Here is a 21667-nt window from a genome sequence, read left to right as displayed (position 1 = left end):
TCATATCAGCAAGAAATCCGATCTCTGGCCGATAATCACTAATAGTCCAAGTAATGAAGCTTAAAATAGGACAAAACCTCGCAATTTTTACAGAATGGATCGATTTGCTTGAAAATTTTTGAGAATAAGTAGTGGATAGTCCAAGGATCAAAATCTATATCATGCCGAAAGGCGCTTTTACCATGGGGGTGGTTGCCACCGCATCTCGGGGGTGAAAATTTTTTATTATATTTTAATTGGAAAAGTTGGTGAAAACGTTCATTCTAAACAAAAAACGTTCTATACATTTTTTTGCCAAAATTGATAATTTTCGATTTATTCGCTATCAAAAGTGTTAGTTTTATATCGAAAAAATCAATGTTTTTAATAAGTTTTCTGCTAATAACTCCAAAAGTTTTCGTTTATCAAAACAATTTTACTTAACAAAAATGTACGTTTTGAAAAAATAAACAAAACCATTTTTTTAAATTTTCTTTAAGACCAATAGTAATCGAGCTATACTTTATAATATGTTGGCTCTTCTTCGTCAAATGCTAAATATTGTAGATTCGAAGTCAAACGACGGGAAAACAATGCATTTTTCGAGGACAATTTGTTGAAACTAATTTAAAGTACTTAAAAATATCTATCTCCAGAAATTAAAAAGGAGTCTCTAGCTCAAAAATTAAGTGACTTATACTGAAAAGAATGTCAGTCCCCATTTTTTTCAGCGGAAAAGTGATCGCAAGCAGGGGGTTGATCTTTTAAAAGCCTACAAAATCATTTTTACAAAACTTTCTAAGATAAAAAATAAAAAAGTTACGGTTAAAAAATAATATATCTTTTTGAAAAAAAAAAAAAGGAGAAATCCAATTGAAAGCATAATAATGTAAGTTAGCGGTATTTTTAGTCATTGGGCTTATTACTTATTATTTATTTATGCATTAATGATAGATTCTAGAAGTTTGACTGGCTTAGAATGATTAGTTTTAAAAAAACTGGAGTTAAAAGCGAATAAGGAATTTTTGTATTTTGGTAAAAAATGCCATTTTCTTCAGAATAGAAAGATTAGCATCAGAGATACGAAAAAATGTTTCCATATAAAATTGCAGGTTATTTAATTCCCAAGAACTTGGTTTGAGAAACATTTTTCTACGGCAAAAATTGAGTGAATCGTAAATGAGTATATCGAAAAACATTGATTTTTTTTTATACAAAACTAACACTTTCGATAGCGAATAAATCGAAAACTATTAATTTTATCAAAAAAATATATAGAACATTTTTTGCTTAGAATGAACGATTTTATCAACTTTTGTGGTCAAAATATAATAAAAAATGTCCACCCCCGAGATAGGGTGGCAACCACCCCCATGGTAAAAGCGCCTTTTGAAATCATATAGATTTTGATCCTTGGACTATCCACTACTTATTCTCAAATTTTTAAGCAAATCGATCCATTCTGTAAAAATTGCGAGGTGAAAAGCTTCCGTTCCTGGCCTATAATGAGCCATTTTTTTTTAAATTGATTGAACATAGTCAAATTTTAGTTTGCAAAAGTATTTTTTTAGTAAGTAGATTATTTTAAAGTGTACATTATGATGAACAGAACAATTTTATTTAAATGAAAACAGGTGATCTTTCATGACGAATGAGTGTTATATACAGGGTGTCCCAAAAGTAGCGGAAAGGTCGAATAATTCGCGAAATGAACATCGGATCGAAAAACTGAAAAATATGTGTTAAATATTTCTCAAAAATCCATGCGATGACACTAAACATGTCCACCACTTCAAACCATGGGTGTGAAGCTTTAAAATCTTAAATGGAACCCCTAATTTTTGTTGCAGATTTGGATTTTCCTTGTAAAAATAAGCAAATTTTATTCGAGCCATTTTGCGAATTGTGGATAGGGAGCGCTACAATCGGAAAAAAACGATATATCGTGATGCCATAGCAAAATTATAGAAACGGTCTAATATCTCGAGAAATATAGTTCCAAATGAAAAACTAAAAAACACGTGTTTAATATTTTTCAAAAATCTATAGAATGACACCAAACAGGATTTTTCATTCCACACTCTGGAGGTGGGGGTGAGAATTAACTTTAAAATCTTAAATAGGAACCCCCGTTTTTTATTGCAGATTGAGTTTCCTCCTCAAAAAATAAATAACATTTATTCGAAACTTTTTTTAGAATTGTTGAGGATGCCGCTATAATCGGAAAATGCGATTTATTTGCTCCATCTATCAACGATTCTAAAAATGTTTGGAATATATGTGACTTATTTTTCATAAGGATCCTAAATCTGCAAAAATAAAGGGGGCTCCTTTTTATGATTGTAAAGTAAAAACTTGGTTCGACAAATACTCATGGTTAGTCTACTAGCCAAAGTTGAATGCAGGGCTTTGCAAGCATTGTATTCTTTTCAAACGGGTTTTAAAGAGAGGCGCAACTTTTGTGGTACCCATTACATTTCCATTTAAAAACCTGGTCTAGTATTTAAATGTATGAATAATTTCTCACAACAGGGTTCAAACTAGGTTTTTTTAGGTAGTTTAAACTACAGTAGACTCCCTCTATAACGAGAACTGAAATGGTGGACTAATTATCTCGTTATAAGCGGATCTCGTTATATCAAACAACAATAATATTGAACTACTTTAAATGGGAAATAATAATTTAAAATAATTTAAAAACAATAATATTAAAATGTTTTGATGCCTCTTACGTAGTTTATTAGGTGTCGATGGTCAACCTGAACAGTAAACAATGAGACTTCGCCGTCATAAATTGTAAATTTCCTATAATATTCAATATTGGTCGATAAACAGGCAGAAGTTTATTACAGGTGGCCGAGTTTATTACAGCACTGGCCTCGATAATAAGACAGATGTTGGGCATTTCTATGTACAGGCAGTTGGGGCATTTATTTATTTATGACCATTACAACGCTAAAAACAGGTAAAGACACGTATTCTTCAATTTCAATTTTCTTCGTTGTAACCAAATATGCCTCGTTATAAAGCGTTATAGTTCAATAGGAATTTCATGGGACACCTAATGTACCTCGTTATATCCGTGTTCGTTATAGAGAGAGTCCACTGTATATATTGTCATCCGAAATATACAAAATGTAATGTGCAACATCTTCACGTTTGGCCCCCCCCTAAAAATTTTTATATGGGCGCCCTTGCCTGTCCCTAAAGCCAAGAGCCGCCACTGACCTCTACCTATGGAAATATATTACTATCGAAGAATCAGACATCATCTGAGAAACAGCTACAACCGCTGTTTCTGTCCCCTGGCTCCAGAAGTATAGCCACACTTGGACGATTAGAAGCCCTATCCGTTCACTGCTCTTCATTTTCCCTTCTTTCAGTTTCTTGTTCAGGCCAAATCCATTCCAAATTGTCATGTGTTTGGTATGAAGAACTGTTTAAATATTTAAACATTAATACAAGTTTAGCAGCCTTTTCTGTTTCACCTTTCAATGCCTGCCGTTGAGGCTACTGCTGTAAGTAATGTCATGATGACATCATTTAGATGGCTGGCATTCGCTAGAAATTGCCTACTCAATAAAGTGACAAAAGAGAAGAGGGAGGGAGCACAGATGTCAATTTGAACCTTAGACAAGGAAAGAGAGAGGACGAGTAATCCTGTGACCAAAAGTGAAGCCAAACCGACACCAGAGATTTTGATCATCGACGTATCTTTGGGGTATTGTTATGCATTGTGTATTTAAAATGAAAACATGAAATGTATTTAAAATGAAGAATTTGTGTACGGTAAATGTTTTATTAAGTTGCTCATATTACGTACATATGTTTCAATACATACATATGTTTTTATTACGAATTTTAGATGATGATTTACTTTATTTTTTATGAAATTTTAACCTTTAACGAACACCCACCACTGGCAACCCATTGTTATTTTTGACGTGACCGCCATGTTTTTGGTGACAAACAAACCAAAAACTGGCTTCACTTTTGGAACGTGTGTGTTAAATGAGTGTTACCCGTCCTCTCTTTTTTCCTTGTCTGATTTGAACCATGTGTTTTATTAATTCTATTTCATCCTATAATTACCCAATTAATCAAAACAAAAGTAAGTAAGCACACAAATATTATATGGCGCAGTCATATTTCGTTGTCTTCGCACCCTAAGGAGAATTGATAAATAATAATACTTTGTAAATAATTGTTAAATTTGACTTAACCTCCAAAATGAACGACCACATTGTTCCAGTAACAGAACTGTGTTTTGATGGTAATATGGCAGATAATTGGAGTTTTTTCGAACAAAAATTTAATATATTTCTTGAAGCCAGCAAGCTTAATGAAGAGACCGACAGTTTGCAAGGCAGCGTACTGTTGAATCGAGTTGGAGATCGAGCTCTTCGTATTTATAACAATTTCGAGTGGTCTTCAGATGAAAAGAAAACGTCTTGTAAAGTTATTCTAAAAAAGTTTAAAGAGTACTTTACATATGAGCGATACTTATTTTTTACTCGAGACAAGATAGGGTTAGAGACATATGACTCGTATGTAACAGAACTGAGACAGCTTGCAAGTACCTGTGAATTCGACACTCTAACTGACAGTTTAATACGTGATCGTCTAATCCTTGGAATCTCAGATGTTTCGTTAAAGGACAGATTGCTACGAGAACAAGGTTTAACACTGAGCCGAGGATTAGAAATATGCAGAGCTGCTGAGGTGACAGCAAGACAGTTGAGCGTTATTAGTGGGGCCAATAGTAGTCAATCATTAGAAGTTCTAGAAATACAAAAACAGAAAAAACATCAATCAAATAGAAGCCAGCAGCCGAAATCTGCTCCTCAGTATACATCTGATTGTGGTCAGTCTTACCGAAATCATCCCCAGACGTCAGGAAATCAAAAGATAAGTAACAATTTTATAAAAAACTGTTATAAGTGTGGTTCTAATCATAGTTTAAACAAGTGTCCTGCTTATGGATTACGGTGTAAAATTTATAATAAGTTTAACCATTTTGCAAAAGTTTGTAATGCTAATAGTTATAGAAACAGAGTCCATAATGTAAATGTCCATCAAAGTGATACCGATTCAGATTCTGATTTTTCGCCAGATCAGTTTTTTTTTAAATAATATAAATGAAAAGTCTTCAGAAAAGTGGTATGAAGACTGTTTTATAAATAATAAAATAATTGTATCTTTTAGATTAGACTCAGGAGCAGACTGTTGTGTTTTGCCATACACTTATTTTAAAAAATTAAATATTCAAACTACTGAACTTACTAGTAGCACCAATAAAATTACTGATTATAATGGAAAAATAATAAATACAGTAGGAAGTGTATATTTAAAAGTCAGGCAATGCAAAAATAAAGAAAATATAGCTAAATTGAAATTTTATATTGTTAAAACACATAATGATGCAATACTTGGCCTTGATGCCTGTATAATGTTAAATTTAATTCAGAAAAATAATATTAATGTAATAAATGATAATTTACACAATGATATTGAGAGTATTAGTCAAATAATTCATGAATATGATGATGCTTTTAGGGGTGTAGGATGTTTGAAAGGTAAACATACCATAAAAATTGATGAGAAAGTAGCCCCCAGAGTCCATCCACCTAGAAAGGTACCATTTGCAATGCATGACAAACTGATGGAGAAACTGAAGGAGCTGGAAAGACTTGAGATAATTAGAAAAGTGACAGAACCAACGGATTGGGTAAATTCTCTTGTAATAGTTAATAAAAAATCTAATAATGATATAAGAATTTGTATGGATCCTAAAGATCTTAACAATGCTATTAAGCGTGAGCATTTTTATATCCCTACACTTGATGATATTTCTAGTCGACTAAAAGGTTCTTGTCATTTTTCTGTCTTGGATCTTAGCAACGGATTTTGGCATATCCAGTTAGCTGATAACAGCAGTAAACTATGTACATTTAATACCCCATTTGGTCGATATCGTTTTTTAAGAATGCCAAATGGCATAGCTTCAGCTCCTGAGGTTTTTCAAAAGAAAATGCAGCAATTATTTGAAAATGTAGAAATAGGGTTATGATGATTTATTAATATATTCTGATACTCTTGAGGGTCACAATAAAAAATTAAAACAGGTTTTAGATATTGCTAGAAAAAATAATATAAAATTTAATAGAGATAAATGCAAGTTCGGGTTAGCTTCTGTAAATTATATGGGATATAATATTTCTAAAAAGGGTCTGGAACCTGATGAGAAAAAGATTGAAGCTGTTACTAAGATGCAAAGACCAAGATCTGCAAAAGATGTACAACGATTCTTAGGTGTTGTAAATTATTTATGTCGTTTTGTACCTAACTTTTCTGAGCTTACAGAGCCATTAAGACTTCTGACAAGAAAAAATATTTCTTTTCATTGGGAAAACCAACAGGAAACTGCTTTTCAGAAATTAAAAAAGCTGTTAGTTGAAGCACCTATCCTACAGTTTTATTCAGTAAAATGTCCTGTAGTGATTTCAACAGATGCCAGTCAGTTTGGATGTGGTTCTGTTTTACTACAAAATAATAAACCTGTGGCATATGCCTCGAAGGCTTTTACACCAACTCTTAACAAACCTCTAGTGGATGCTCCAGCTAGACTTCAAAGAATGCTTGTCATGTTACAACCATATAGTTTTACTACTGTTTATAAGAAAGGTAAGGATATGTTTTTTGCTGATGCCTTAAGTAGGGCTTTTCCAAAATCATATGATGAAACGTTTGAAAATAAATTCAGTGAAATTGAATCACAGCTTCTAAGCATTACAGAGAGTTTCCCAATTTCAAATTGTAAAATTAGAGAGTTTAAAAAAAAACTGCAGAAGACCCTCATTTAATACAACTCATGAAATTAATTACAAAAGGATTCCCTGATAGTAAACACATAAATCAAGGTTTCAAAAATATTTGCCATTTAAAGATGAACTAAGTGTAGTTCAAGGTATAATTGTAAAAAATAATAAATTGCTTGTACCTAAACATCTAAGGGAAGAAACCCTGGATAAATTACATATGTCACACCAAGGAATACAGAAAACAAAATTATTAGCTAGGTAATATTTTTTTTGGCCAGGAATGTCAAGAGATATAGAAAATGTTGTGAAATGTTGCAATATTTGCCTATCAGAGAGAAAATGTAATCAGAGAGAACCTTTACTGCCTCACACCATTTCTGACCTCCCTTGGGATAAAGTTGGAATTGATTTATTTGTTTTTAATTCACAACATTATATTTTAGTGGTTGACTATTATTCAAAATTCGTGGAAATGTCTGCTTTAACGTCACAAACTAGTAATAGAGTAATACAGTTCTTAAAACAAATTTTTTGCAGACATGGAATCCCTACAGTTGTGTTTTCTGATAACGGGCCTTGCTTTTCTTCTATGGAGTTCAGTCGTTTTGCTGCAGAATGGGGGTTTTCTCATAAAACATCTAGTCCCCATTTTGCTCAATCCAATGGTCAGGTAGAAAGATTTGTACAAACTGCAAAGTCAATGTTAAAAAAGGCATTCAAAGCTAATAAAGATCCTTATTTGTGTATATTAGATTTAATGAATACACCAATATCAGATAAAGTTCCAAGTCCTGCTGAATTGCTATATAGTCGCAAAGTTAGAACAACTTTTCCTGTATTAAAATCAAATTTGAGACCACAAATGGTAAAAAACAATGTACGGAAGGAATTAACACAAAGGCAAAATAAATATAAAAAGTACTATGATAAAAATACTAAAGAATTGCCTGTATTAAAAATTAATCATCAAGTTAAAGTAAAAATTTTTATGAATCTAGCAAAGAAAAATGGCTAGATGATATAGTAGTTGAAAAACTGTCTAATCCGAGATCATATAAAATAAGATTATGTGGAACTAATAATGTTGTAGTAAGAAATCGAGCTCACCTAATAAAAGTAGAGTTGAAAAATATAAATTCAGGTGAAGCTTCATGTAGTTACAATCAGTTTCAATATGATAATGCACCTTCTGCAAATAGCACACACATACGCGACACTGTTGAAAATTCATTAAATTCAAGTGTAAGTTCTAATCACTCTTCCAGATGTGATACAGATTTATCAGATCATGAAATAAATAATTCAACTGTAATCTCTGAGCATACATCTTTTAGAACAAGATCTGGGCGAATTGTTAAACCTCCTGTTCGACCTAATTTATAATGTGTAAGCAATGTATTTTGTGATTTTATAATTTGGTAATTAACTTTCTGCTAAACTTTAATTATAGTGTATAAGCTGTTTATCTGTATATGAGTGTATATATGTGTATGGGTCTACATGTTTATTATTGTAATAGCTTCTAAGTTCTTGACATGTTCTTTTCTAGCGAATGTTGAAATCTTATCTTAGGAAGGGAGATGTCATGATGACATCATTTAGATGGCTGGCATTCGCTAGAAATTGCCTACTCAATAAAGTGACAAAAGAGAAGAGGGAGGGAGCACTCTCTCAGATGTCAATTTGAACCATGTGTTTTATTAATTTTATTTCATCCTATAATTACCCAATTAATCAAAACAAAAGTAAGTAAGCACACAAATATTATAAGTAATTGGTTAATTCGTTCGAGAAATATGTTTTTATCAGGTCAAACAGATTCAGCGATTGGAACAGACTTCCACCATAATCATGGAGATGTTTTTTGAAATTTGGACCATACATGAAAGACCGAAAAGGTTTACACTTCGAAGTTAGGGTGATTACAAATGAAACAAAATCTGTGTTGAATTTAAATATTCATAAGCCTGTTCTTTTTGTTCGGCAGTAAGTCTTTCTCCCAAAAAGCGATGGTCCAGTAAGTTTGCCAAAAAATGAAGCGAACCTAGAGCCATATTTTTCCTTTTGTAATAAACGTTCCAATTAAATCCGAATATACGGGGACCTCAATCGGACGTTCCCAGGAATTACAAATCCAGACGTCCCTAGGAAGTACGAATACGGGCGTTCACAAGACGTATGTTTCAGGTCCCGCTAAGTCAGAATGTAATGGGACCTTAATCGGACGTCCCCAGGAAGTACGATTACGGACGTCCCTAGGAATTACGAATCCAGACCAGTTCAGGAATGGATCTAGTAACCTTCAGTTATTTGGAATTTGCAGTGTTGCCATACTGTCGCACATTTAGTATCATCCTTGGATTATAAGCTTTCATTCGACAGCTCAATTGTTATTCTACCTGGTATAGTGACGGAGAAGTTATATTCGCAGCCGGACAGACAGCCTAGGTCAAATTTCTCACATTTCTATCAAATACCACTGAAACAGGATGCAATCTTTCTAGAAAGTCCTTGGCATTTGCCACAATGCCTTCTTATGTAAAAATTAGTACGCAATAAACTGATATATCACGATATTTATAATAAAAATATCATGATATATATCCTCGCGCCCTGCTTGTAAGGCATCTCACCAGTGTGTATTCTTAAATCCTTTTTCTTCCTTTTTGATTAAATTGCTTAAAACAAATTTCGCAATGGTAAGACTTTTCTTAAGTGCGTATTATCATTTGTCTTTTCACATGGCTTGATTCTTTAAATTGCTTAGAACAAATTTGGCACTTGCAAGGCATCTCTCCAGTGTGTATCCTCATAAGCTTTTCCAAATTTCCTTCTTGATCAAATTGGTTAGAACAAATTTGGCACTTGTAAGGCATCTCACCAGTGTGTACCTATTCTTAAATGTTTTTTCTTCCTTTTTGATTAAATTGCTTAAAACAAATTTCGCAATGGTAAGACTTTTCTCAAGTGTGTATTCTCATTTGTCTTTTCACATGGCTTGATTCTTTAAATTGCTTAGAACAAATTTGGCACTTGTCAGGCATCTCTCCAGTGTGTATCTTCATATGCTTTTTCAAATTTCCTTCTTGACTAAATTGCTTAGAACAAATTTGGCACTTGTAAGAAATCTCACCAGTGTGTATTCTTAAATGCTTTTTCTTCCTTTTTGATTAAATTGCTTAAAACAAATTTCGCAATGGTAAGACTTTTCTCAAGTGTGTATTCTCATTTGTCTTTTCACATGGCTTGATTCTTTAAATTGCTTAGAACAAATTTGGCACTTGTAAGGCAACTCTCCAGTATGTATTCTCATATGGTTTTTCAAATGTCCTTCTTGATTAAATTGCTTAGAACAAATTTGGCACTTGTAAGGCAGCTCTCCAGTTTGTATTCTCAAATGCTTGTTCAAATTTCCTTCTTGATCAAATTGCTTAGAACAAATTTCGCACGTGTAAGGCTTGTCGCCAGTGTGTGTTCTTAAATGATTCTTTAAAGTTCCTCCTTCACTAAATTGCTTAGAACAAATTTGGCACTTGTCAGGCCTCTCTCCAGTGTGTATTCTCAAATGCTTTTTCTTCCTTTTTGATTAAATTGCTTAGAACAAATTTCTCAATGGTAAAACTTTTCTCAAGTGTGTATTCTCATTTGTCTTTTCACATGGCTTGATTCTTTAAATTGCTTAGAACAAATTTGGCACTTGCAAGGCATCTCTCCAGTGTGTATCCTTATATAATTTTTCAAATTTCCTTCTTGATCAAGCTTAGAACAAATTTCGCACGTGTAAGGCTTGTCGCCAGTGTGTGTTCTTAAATGATTTTAAGTTCCTGGTTCACTAAATTGCTTTGAACAAATTTCGCACTGGCAAGGCTTTTCTCCAGTGTGTATTCTCATGTCTTTTCAAATCACTTGATTCTTTAAATTGCTTAGAACAAATTTGGCACTTGTAAGTAGTGTTGGAGAATTCTCGAGAATGAAAAATCGGAGAATATTCCCTAGAGTTTTCTGAGAATGAACCTTATAACGAGCTTATGGATATTGGTAAAGATGAAATAGGGTAGAAAATACAAAAACAACGGAAAAGACAAAATTTATTTGACAAAAAAATGAAATTTTCTTCTTAACAGCAAATAATGGATGTGGTGATCTAATCTGAAAAAGATTAGGCCTCAGATTCAGAATCTACTTCTATCATCAGCTCATCCTGGTCATCTACATTCTGCAATTCATTGTACTGATGAGAAGTTGTCGGATTTTGTCTTTCACTAGTCGCCAGCTCAGCTCAGTCATGGATTGATCTATGTAACAATTTTAAATTGTGAGCAATAAATGTTTCCTTATCAGTCCGTTCACCAGTAAGCTAGTTTCTTTTTGATGAGTGGATATATATCCATAAGTACTGAAACTTTTTTCAGTCGATGCACTGTATGAAGGCATGCTTACCTTCACTGGACAAACCTAACAACTGTGTTGGCTGAAAAGCAGTTGATGAACGTTTCTGTTGATTCTTTTCAAATAATTGTCTCGTTCCCACTGGACATTAACACATTTTACTAAATGTTTTTGTCATTATTGTTGCATTTTTCACGTATTGACTATCACAAAATTTGCAAAAGTACATTGTTTTACCTTGTACACTTTTAATTTTACAGTAATTCCATATATTCCTTTTAGGTCTTTTAGTAAATTATGCTTTACTTCGATCCATTCTAAATATTTGCACGTTAATATAGCACCAAAACAATAAATACTGACACTGAAAACACCATAGCTAGTGGTTCATGGGATTCCCCTGCCCCGGCTACTTAGATTTTCGGGAATTTGATCTAAATTCGCGTGAAAGCGAAAAAGCATTTCATGAGCGGAGCGTCAAGTAAGTGTTTAAGCTTCAAGAATAAAAATGTTTGGGATACAAAAAATCTCCTAGGTGGATTGGCAATAACAATATACATATACTTTTTAAATTACAATAATTTGATCCATATCTAGTTTTTACTTTTACTTCGGTTTTTGTAAATGTATAATATTCTCGAACACAATCTTCTGCGCGAGAATATTCTCGCTGAGAATTTTCTGGCCGAGAATATTCTCGTCATTACTTGTAAGGCATCTCTCCAGTGTGTATTCTCATATGCTTTTTCAACTTTCCTTCTTGATAAAATTGCTTAGAACAAATGTCGCACGTGTAAGGCTTGTCGCTAGTGTGTATTCTTAAATGATTTTTCAAATGACTTGATTCTTTAAATCGCTTAGAACAAATTTCGCACTTTTAAGGCTTTTCTTCAGTGCCAGTGTGAAGCCTTAAATGCCTTTTCAAACTTCCCTTTTGACTAAATTGCTTAAGACAAATTTCGCATTTCTCAGACTTTTCTCCCGTGTGTATTCTCAAATGATTTTTCAAAGTTCCTGCTTCTCTAAATTGCTTAGAACAAATTTCGCACTGGTAAGGCTTTTCTCCAGTGTGTATTCTCATATGTCTTTTCAAATGACCTAATTCTTTAAATCGCCTAGAACAAATTTGGCACTTGTAAGGCAACTCTCCAGTGTGTATTCTCATATGCTTTTTCAAAGTTCCTGCCTCACTAAATTGCTTAGAACAACTTTCGCACTGGTAAGGCTTTTCTCCAGTGTGTATTCTCATATGTATTTTCAAATGACTTGATTCGTTAAATAGCTTAGAACAAATTTGGCACTTATAAGGCATCTCTCCAGTATGTATTCTCAAATGCTTTTTCAAACTTCCTTCTTGATTAAATTGCTTAGAACAAATTTGACACTTGTAAGGCATCTCTCCAGTATGTATTCTCAAATGATTTTTCAATCTTCCCTTTTGGCTAAACTGCTTAAAACAAATTTCACACCTGTAAGGCATTTCTCCAGTGTGTATTCTCATATGCTTTTTTAAATCTCCTGCTTGATTAAATTGCTTAAAACAAATTTCGCACTTGTAAGGCTTTTCTCCAGTGTGCAGCCTTAAATGCCTTTTCAAACTTCCCTTTTCACTAAATTGCTTAAGACAAATTTCGCATTTGCCAGACTTTTCTCCAGTGTGTATTCTTAAATGTCTTTTCAAATTTCCATCTTGCTTAAATTGTTTACAGCAAATGTCGCACGTGTAAGGCATCTGTCCAGTGTGTATTCTCAAATGTATTTTCAAAGTACTTGCGTTGCTAAACTGCTTAAAACAAATTTCACACTTGTAAGGCTTTTCTCCTGTGTGCAATTTTAAATGACTTTTTAAATTTCCTGCTTGAGTAAATTGTTTAAAGCTAATTTCGCACTCATAACGCTTTTCTCTAGTGCGTGTTACCAACGATCTATCGGATTTCGTTTTAATCGCGTTCTCTCGTAATCCTAAAATAAAAATTAAACTATAAAACTGTTAGGTAAGGGCGGTGATAGATAAGGTAAATTTTCAATTTTAAGTAGCTACGGAAGATTAAAAGAAAACATAAGTTAAATGAGTCAAGAATAGTGTTGCCAGGTCCGATTTGTTTTTAATCGGTACATAAGCAAAAACAAATCGGGATTTAGGGTTGTAGATCGGGACAAATAAACAACAATGACCGTTTTGGAGTGTAATTTTCAGAGTCAACTCCGAATTGCACGAAAATCTGGTTTTAGGTTCTACTTACTGTCTACTTTAAAGTTGAACTTGTGCCGTTGGTTGCTTTTACTTGGGGGGTGACAGTTACAGTTACCCCTGCTCGGGGGTAAAAAAACGCACGTTTAAAGTAAGTCCCAAAATGGATTAACTGACTAACTCTAAAAAACTTTTGTTCTATATAATTTTTAAACTAAGTCAATACTTTTCGAGTAATTTTATCGAAAAAAATATTTTTAGAAAAAATGTAGCTTTTAAAAAAGCAAAAAAAATTGTATCTTCAGAAAGTCTATAAAACCAGTAAAAGCAAAATTGTAGCTCATCAAAAATACGTTCTTATTCGTCAAATTCCAAATCGAATTTTTCAACTTGAAACAACCAAAAAATTAAGCAATTTTCGGGCAAAACCTATTAAAAATTTTTAAAGTGTTTAAAAAAAATCTTTAATTTTGTTGTATATGAAAGTCTCTAGTAGTCTTAAAACTAAGCGAGTTACGCTGAAATTAAAGTTGGCTCCTTTTTTTTGTAAAAAAAATCGTGAAAATCTCCCCCTATTTAGCACCATAAATAAAATTAATCGTTCCCCTTTACCATTTACTTTATATGTATGTGTATTAGAATACGATCTGTAAGGTTTACCGGTTGGGAGTGCTAAGTTTTGAAAAAAAAATTGGTTTTATAGTAAAAATAAATTTTTTCTAAAATATTGGAAAATGCTCTTTTTTCAAAATAATTTAAAAAGTATTAGGGATATTAAAAATCTCAAGGAGTAAAAAGTAGGTAGGTTTTGCTTTTATAAATATGATAGATTTATTTTGTTTTTCTGTAAGACAAAAATTGGTTAAAATTGGTTGTTCATATTTTGAATGCACTCGTGATTAGTGACTCGTTTAGGCCCTTTCAATCATGTAAAAAATATATAAAAGTAAAGCAAATTGTTTGTAAAGCGGTAACGATTAATTTCATTTGGGGTGCTAAATAGGGGAGATTTTCACGATTTTTTTACCCAGAAAAGGAGTCAACTTGATTTTGAGTATAAATCGCTTAGTTTTGATGTTAGAAACTTTTTTAAAACATAAAAATAAAGCTTTATTAGAAAAGTTTTAATTGGTTTTCCCGAAAAGTGCTTCATTTCTTGGTTATTTCACGTTGAAATATTTGATTTGGAATTTGACGAATAAGAACGTATTTTTCATGGGCTAAAACTTTGCTTTTGCTGGTTCTATAGACTTTACGAGTTCACATTTTTTTTCATTTTTTTATATTATGCTACATTTTTGCTAAGAATATTTTTTTCGATCAAATACTGACTTTTCGAGTTAGTTGTGAAAATCTCCTGAAAACATGATTTTTTTGTCGAAAAATAAACATTTTCAATCGTAAATAACTCGAAAAGTATTAACTAAGTTAAATTCTGATTATTTGATAATTATTTCAATTATTTGATATTGGGACCGTGCAAGTTCGGCAAAGCGACCCCTATTTCTACGCTCTGTACTATTATTCGCACTTTTAATTATATTGGCCAATTATATTAGTCCTGGTTACTGGATAATTGTCAAGGCCATAGTCCAAAAAAAAAATAATAAGAAGAAAAAATAAGATTCAGGTTATGTTATGAAAACATCAACAATTGTATGTAGTAAATAAAATTAGTTATTAAAATGCAGTACTGCAAGCAAAATACAATTAATTAAATTTACCTTTATATAATAATTGCATATCATATCAATATTGTGGAGCAATATATAATTTTTCTGCTTCATTGACAGAAGGTATGAAATATACGTCAATTTGACAATTTCAATTGACAATATGAATTATTTAAGATAGTTGCAATATTTCTCCGCGACTCGCGCAGGGTCGTTTCTCGTTTCCCTTTCCAAGTACTTGCACACCGCGAATAGGGTTTGATGTTTCGGCTGTAGGTTGGATCAAAAGTTTATTGTCAGAGCATAGACAGATGGTTAAAATAGGTGCTTTTAAATCGGATGCAATATGTGTAACTTCTAGTGTTCCTTAAGGGGGGCACTGTTCCCCAATGTTTTTCAATCTGTTTGTGGACTCAATTTTTTATTGTTTTGAAAACAGTGAAGGTCTCGCTTTTGCTGATGATTTCAAAGCCTACAGAATAATGAATTGCCAAACTGATCAACAACTGCTGCAGGACGATCTTGACAGATTAACGCAGTGATGTCACATTAATAAATTAAACCTAAATATATCAAAATGTTGTCTAATTAGTTTTTTTAAGGGTTCCAGAAAATATGACACTTCTTACGAACTGTGTGGGTAACCATTAAAAACTGTATCAAAAATAAAAGACTTGGGAGTCATTTTCGACAAAAATTTAACATTTGCCGATCATATTAACTCTGTCACAATACAGTCATCCAAAATGTTGGGTTTCATCGTGAGAAATTGTAGACATTTTTCTGTTGACACTGTCAGAAGCCTTGTCAGATCTAAACTTGAGTATGGATCAGTGGTGTGGTCTCCTTACCAAGCTGTCCATAAATATACTGTAGAAAAGGTTCAGCATAAGTTTCTACGATTTTGTGGATTCAAATTATATATTGGGATCTCTGATCATAATTATTCAATTCTGGAAAAACAACTGAATTTGAAAACACTTTCAGAAAGGAGAATCTGTGCTGGATTAAATTTTTTGCATAAAATTATTACAGGGAAAATTGATAGTGCTGAATTGTTGGAGTCGGTTAACATTGAGATTGTCACACGAAATAGGAGACATAACTACTCTTCTTTTCATATACCCTATCATCGAACAAATTATGGTATGAATTTGCCTATAGAAAGATACTCGAGATATGTTAACCAACTTCATTTGGAAATATTTGATATGTCTGAGAGTGGGTTCAGGGCTCAATTTAATAGAATCAATTTCATAGAATAATTAATACTTTAGTTTAGTTTAAAACTTTAATTATAAACTTAGGGTTGTAATGTTAATTGTTGGTTGTTTGAACATTGTTGCAGGTTGAATTATTTTTGTTGTTTTTTGATTATATTTTTTTTCTCAATCTATTACATAGGTACATCTTACATTTTACTATTTGTTAATTGTAACTGTTAATGGGGTTTTCCCGTAATATTAATAAATAAAAAATAAATAAAATATGCAGTACAGAAATTGAACATACCTAAAATTACACAAATTTTTAATAACGAGTGACTCTCAAATTACAGTAGATAACGTGCATTCTTTGATTGAGAAACAAAAAAAAAGGCTTTAAAAGATGATCAGTTTACGTGGCTGCGCAATGGTTCACAGTAGTGTAAACAGCGAAAAAGCCAGGTGAACCTTATAAAATTAATGAAAGGTGTACAGCGGATATATTGGACTTTAAAAAACGATGTAAGGAAATGGGGAATAATTATAACATTGACGAAGAAGGAAATCAGGTCGTCTGGAATGACATAAGATGAGCTAGGTGGAGAAGACATTTAAAAATATAAGTTTCAGATTAAGGCAAGCTTCAACGATACAGAGTTCAGAACCATTAATATAAGGCAAATACAACGAGGGATGGTGGCTAATATGGAACTAAGTAAAGCAGTGATTCTTAACCAGTGTTCCGCGAATGTGTTGCAAGTGTTCCGCGAAAAATATACGTTAATCTCGCAGACCGACGAGAAATTGTGTCGCTTCCAAGAGATCGGGAAGAATAAAAAATTCTCTTGACAATCTCGTCGATGTATGCTATGAGTGTATTTATTGTCGCGGTTACCCGGTTACCTGTTTTCTGGTGTACCTTGAAATTGAAATTCTTTATTGAAATAGAAATCCTACTAACAATATTTAAATATGAATTTGCTTAATTAAATGTAACATACAATATACAATACATGCAATATTATACAACACATACAGATTTATTAAAAATTATTTTTTTATCTACGTAAAATATATGTCTTCAGTAATTTTTTAAAAATTCGAACTGTCAGTGCATTCTTAACACTGGGGGGAAGATGGTTAAATTCATTCATACATTTGTAAAACAGGGATGTCATTGTGCTATGTTTATTAGTTTTTTGAATATCAAAATCTTCAATATTTCTCATGGTATATGAATGAACTTGACCCCTCAATGTAACATATTCATTAAAATATGCAGGCAGCATTCCTTTTTTTAATTTAAAAATGAAAACCATAGTAAGGTAGAATAAATGAAAACCATAGCCTTTGCTGAACTGAAAACCAACCTAAAGTAGAGTACATAATCTCAATTGGCGTGTAGCGATTGCATCGAAGAATTGTTCTCATACCTCTGTTATACAAAATTTGCAATGATTGAATTGATCCTTTATCACCTAAATATAAAGCACTTGAACAGTAGTCAAAATGGGGCTGAATTATACTTCTAAATACAGTGATCCTCGAAAATAATGATAGATCTTTGCTAATTCTATTAAAGAAAAATAATTTTTTAGATATTTTCTTGCAAATATATTGAAAATGAGGTTTCAGAGAGAGTGTGTTATCCAGTATAAATCCAAGATATTTAATTTCATTGACCCATTTGATGCATTCATTATTAACTTTTAGTTTCAAATTTTCCATACTTATATTATTTAATTTATATCGGCTAGAGACTATCATTGACTTTGTTTTACTCGCATTAAGTTTTAACTTGTTAGCATTCAAAAATATCTCAATTCTTTTTAACAAACACTGCATCCTTCTAACAACCTCCACAATATCATCACCACTGCATACAATTAATGCGTCATCTGCAAAAAGACTAATAAATTCCAGACCCTCAACATAATTTACATCATTGATGAAAATAATAAATAATAATGCTCCAAGTACACTGCCACAACCTGGCAACACTGCTGGTCTCGGTCTTCGGTAGTGGTGCGAACTCCAAGCTTAAGATTGCTCATTTGTTTTGCTTGAATACGCCCTATTTGTCACGTGCACGCAACCGTTTCTCGACGAAAACGACGCACTATTTTTATTGAGTTTTAAGTTCCAGTTGACAGGTGAGTAATGTAGGTTAGTTTATTTAAGATTTAATAGCAAGTTCAAATAAAAATAAGGTTACTTAGAGCTAACAACAACGATGAATATTGTTAATTTACTTTTGTAACTAATCACCTTTTAAAATAAAATTTGTTTCGCATTGCAACAATGGACAAATTCCTTATTAAAAGAAAACGTAGTTCTGACGATGCACAAGATATAAACTATGGAGCAGGTACCAGTACCTCTGTGGAGGGACAGCTTCCCATTTCCCAACCAACCAAAAAAGTTAATCGCCAGTATTCGGAAAAATATTTGAGTTTTGGCTTTACATGGAAAGGTGATGAAGATTGTCCCATGCCAAATCGTCTTGTGTGTGGTGAAAATTTATCAAATTCGGCAATGGTCCCGGCTAAACTAAAACGCCATTTTTCAACGAAACATGCCAATCTTAGTTCTAAAAGCAAAGCATATTTTCAAAGATTGTTGAACATGCAAGAAAAGCAGGTAAGAAGTTCTGAAAAAATTGTTAAAATTTCTGACAAAGCACAATTAGCTTCTTATAAAATGGCTGAATTAATAGCTATAAGGTTGAAACCGCATACTATTGCTGAATCTTTGGTATTTCCAGCATGTGCGGAAATGGTAAAAATTATGTTTGGTGAGGATGCAAAAAAAGAAATTATGAAAATTCCTCACTCCGACGATACAATAAGAAATAGAATTAAAAATATGTCAGACGATATTGAAAGTACAGTTTTTGGTATTATAACACGAGAAAATTTTACACTGCAAGTGGACGAATCCACTGACTTTAGTGGCAAAGCCTACTTAATAGGATTCATTCGTTTTATTTCTGAAAACAAAACAGTAAATCAGTTTTTATGTTGTAAGGAACTTACTGAACATACAACGGTTCAAAATATTATATAAGTGCATTATAATAAGTGCATTACATCATATTTTGAAGAAAATAATATATAATGGAATATGTGCGTGGGTATTTGTACAGATGGGGCACCGTCAATGTTAGGCTCTATTAAGAGATTTGGTACACTTACGAAAACGAGAAGCCCAAACATAATAATTACACATTGTTTCTTGCACAGAGAATCACTAGTATGCAAAACATTGCCAAATGCTTTAAAACCTGTGTTAGATCAAGTAGTGGGAATGGTCAATTACATAAAATCAAGGCCATTAAAAACACGCCTTTTTAAACAGCTTTGTTCTGCAATGGAAGCACAACACGAAGTTTTGCTTTTGCATACTGAAGTTAGGTGGTTAAGCAGAGGAAAAGTCTTGAATCGAGTTTTAGAGCTTAAATGCGAATTGTTAGCATTTCTTTCAAGGAGAAGGTGCAGCAACAGTTAAATTTGCAATATATTTAGAAAATAATATTTGGCTTGCCAAATTAGGATATTTGACTGACATTTTTAAATACCTCAATAATATTAACACGAGCGTCCAAGGAAAATCTGAAAATATTTTGTCTTGTACTGACAAATTATCAGGGTTTCAAAAGAAAATATCTCTTTGGAAAAATCGCATATTAGAAAAAGGTACATTGGATATGTTTCCCAGTATTAGCGCAAATATGAAAAGATGAAATCTGTTATCATTGAACATTTGACGCTATTAGAAGAAAAAATTGATCACTACTTTCCTTCCCTAAATACAGATAATTACGATTGGATTCGAAATGCTTTTATCTCAATTAATATGTTGAAATACCAGCTATCATTACAAGAGGAAGAAGAGTTAGTAGGCTTGTCAACGGATCGCACTCTGAAACTAAAGTTTTGTGAAATGTCACTTGAAGAATTTTGGATTTCTGTGCAAGCTGAACACCCACTTCTTTCTACAAGAGCATTAAAGGTATTACTACAGTTTACAACATAAAAACAAAGAAACGTGAAAGACTTGGGAATATTGATGAAGAAATGAGGGTAGCGCTATCGCATATTAGACCGGACATTGCTAAAATTTGCAGTCATCAGGCTCAAGTGTCGCACTAAATTTGTGTAATTTTATGTTATTATGTAAGTTAATGCCCATACATCTAATTGTAAAATAAAATGTAATAAAATGTATTTACTAGTCTGAATATTTTTTGTTAATTTCTATTTTTAGAATATGTTTTTATTCTTATATTTTGTTTTTGCATGTATTTGCAGTCAAAGAACGTGTTTTATTTACATTTGTATTTACATTTGCATCCCTATTTAGAGTTTCCTATAAAATAACACAATGGTGTTCCTCGACTTTTTCAAAATTTGTCAAGTGTTCCCCAGCTTTGAAAAGCTTAAGAACCACTGAAGTAAAGCATACTCGCATCCACCAGGAATATGCAATCTCAAAAAACAAGATGTAGACTCTCACTATGTAAGGCTAATGTTATTCAAGAGCACTATCATAGATTTTATGGAGACTATATAATAGAAACCGAACAGACAGATTATAATATGCAAGACTTTGATTAAGTGTTAACACAAATCTGTAATAAATAAGTACAGTAGAACCCGATTATCCGTGTGTGGATTATCCGTGTGCAGATTATCCGGGCTGCGGATTATCCGTGCTATGATTTTCTATTACTCAAATTGCATTTTTGAGGTTTTATCAAAGTAGCGTGACCGTAAATCACTCGACTTAAACCCAATACGCCTAGAAGGAGACTCATAATGAAAGATTTATTTTTTCTGTTATCCATTTATCCACTGTTCACCTTTGTTATTTAATATATTTGTGAACGATATATCAGAGTGTTTTAGAAATTGCGATTTCCTGATGTTTGCAGATGATTTGAAATTATTTAAATCCGTAGATTCAAATGTTGATGTAACATTAATTCAAGAAGATTTAGACCGGTTGAGTATTTGGTGTGAGAATAATATTTTGCATTTAAATGTTGCTAAATGCTGTTATATAAGCTTTTATAGAGGTAATAAAAAATATGATACTTCTTACACAATTAATGAAAATGAATTGTCTTATGTTAAAACAATAAAAGACTTAGGAGTCACATTTGATGAGCAGTTGCGTTTTGTGCAACATATAAATAGTGTAACAGTAAATGCATCAAAATCTTTGGGCTTTATCATTCGCAACTGTCTGAGACTATCTGTAGGGGCTTTAAGAACGGTATATTATGCTTTGGTTGTATCTAAAGTGGAATATGCATCTATTGTATGGTCTCCACAATACCAAGCTCATTCTACTACGTTGGAGAGATTGCAGAATAAATTTTTGAGATATTGTGCATACAAATTAAAC

The 21667-nt window shown here is 32.5% G+C and overlaps 1 protein-coding gene across 4 annotated transcripts in view; it reads right to left on the bottom strand.

Annotated features, from left to right (window-relative positions):
* Nucleotides 1-21667, bottom strand: part of LOC126885962 (zinc finger protein 501-like) — a 34717-nt gene that overhangs the window by 11314 nt on the left and 1736 nt on the right. The window contains exon 2 of one of the 4 annotated variants that reach the window (XM_050652796.1): nt 10872-13151. The exons of the other annotated variants lie outside the window; for them this stretch is intronic. Within the exon in view, the coding sequence (XP_050508753.1) occupies nt 12067-13151 (1085 nt within the window). The 3' untranslated portion in view covers nt 10872-12066. Of the gene's footprint in view, nt 1-10871; nt 13152-21667 lie in introns of those variants that run through there. 4 annotated transcript variants of the gene reach the window in all.

The sequence above is a fragment of the Diabrotica virgifera genome, chromosome 6 (genome assembly GCF_917563875.1).
Source record: "Diabrotica virgifera virgifera chromosome 6, PGI_DIABVI_V3a".
Classification (NCBI taxonomy): domain Eukaryota; kingdom Metazoa; phylum Arthropoda; class Insecta; order Coleoptera; family Chrysomelidae; genus Diabrotica; species Diabrotica virgifera.
The sequence above is the reverse complement of the archived record's forward strand: the minus strand, read 5'-3'. Positions and strand labels throughout refer to the sequence as shown.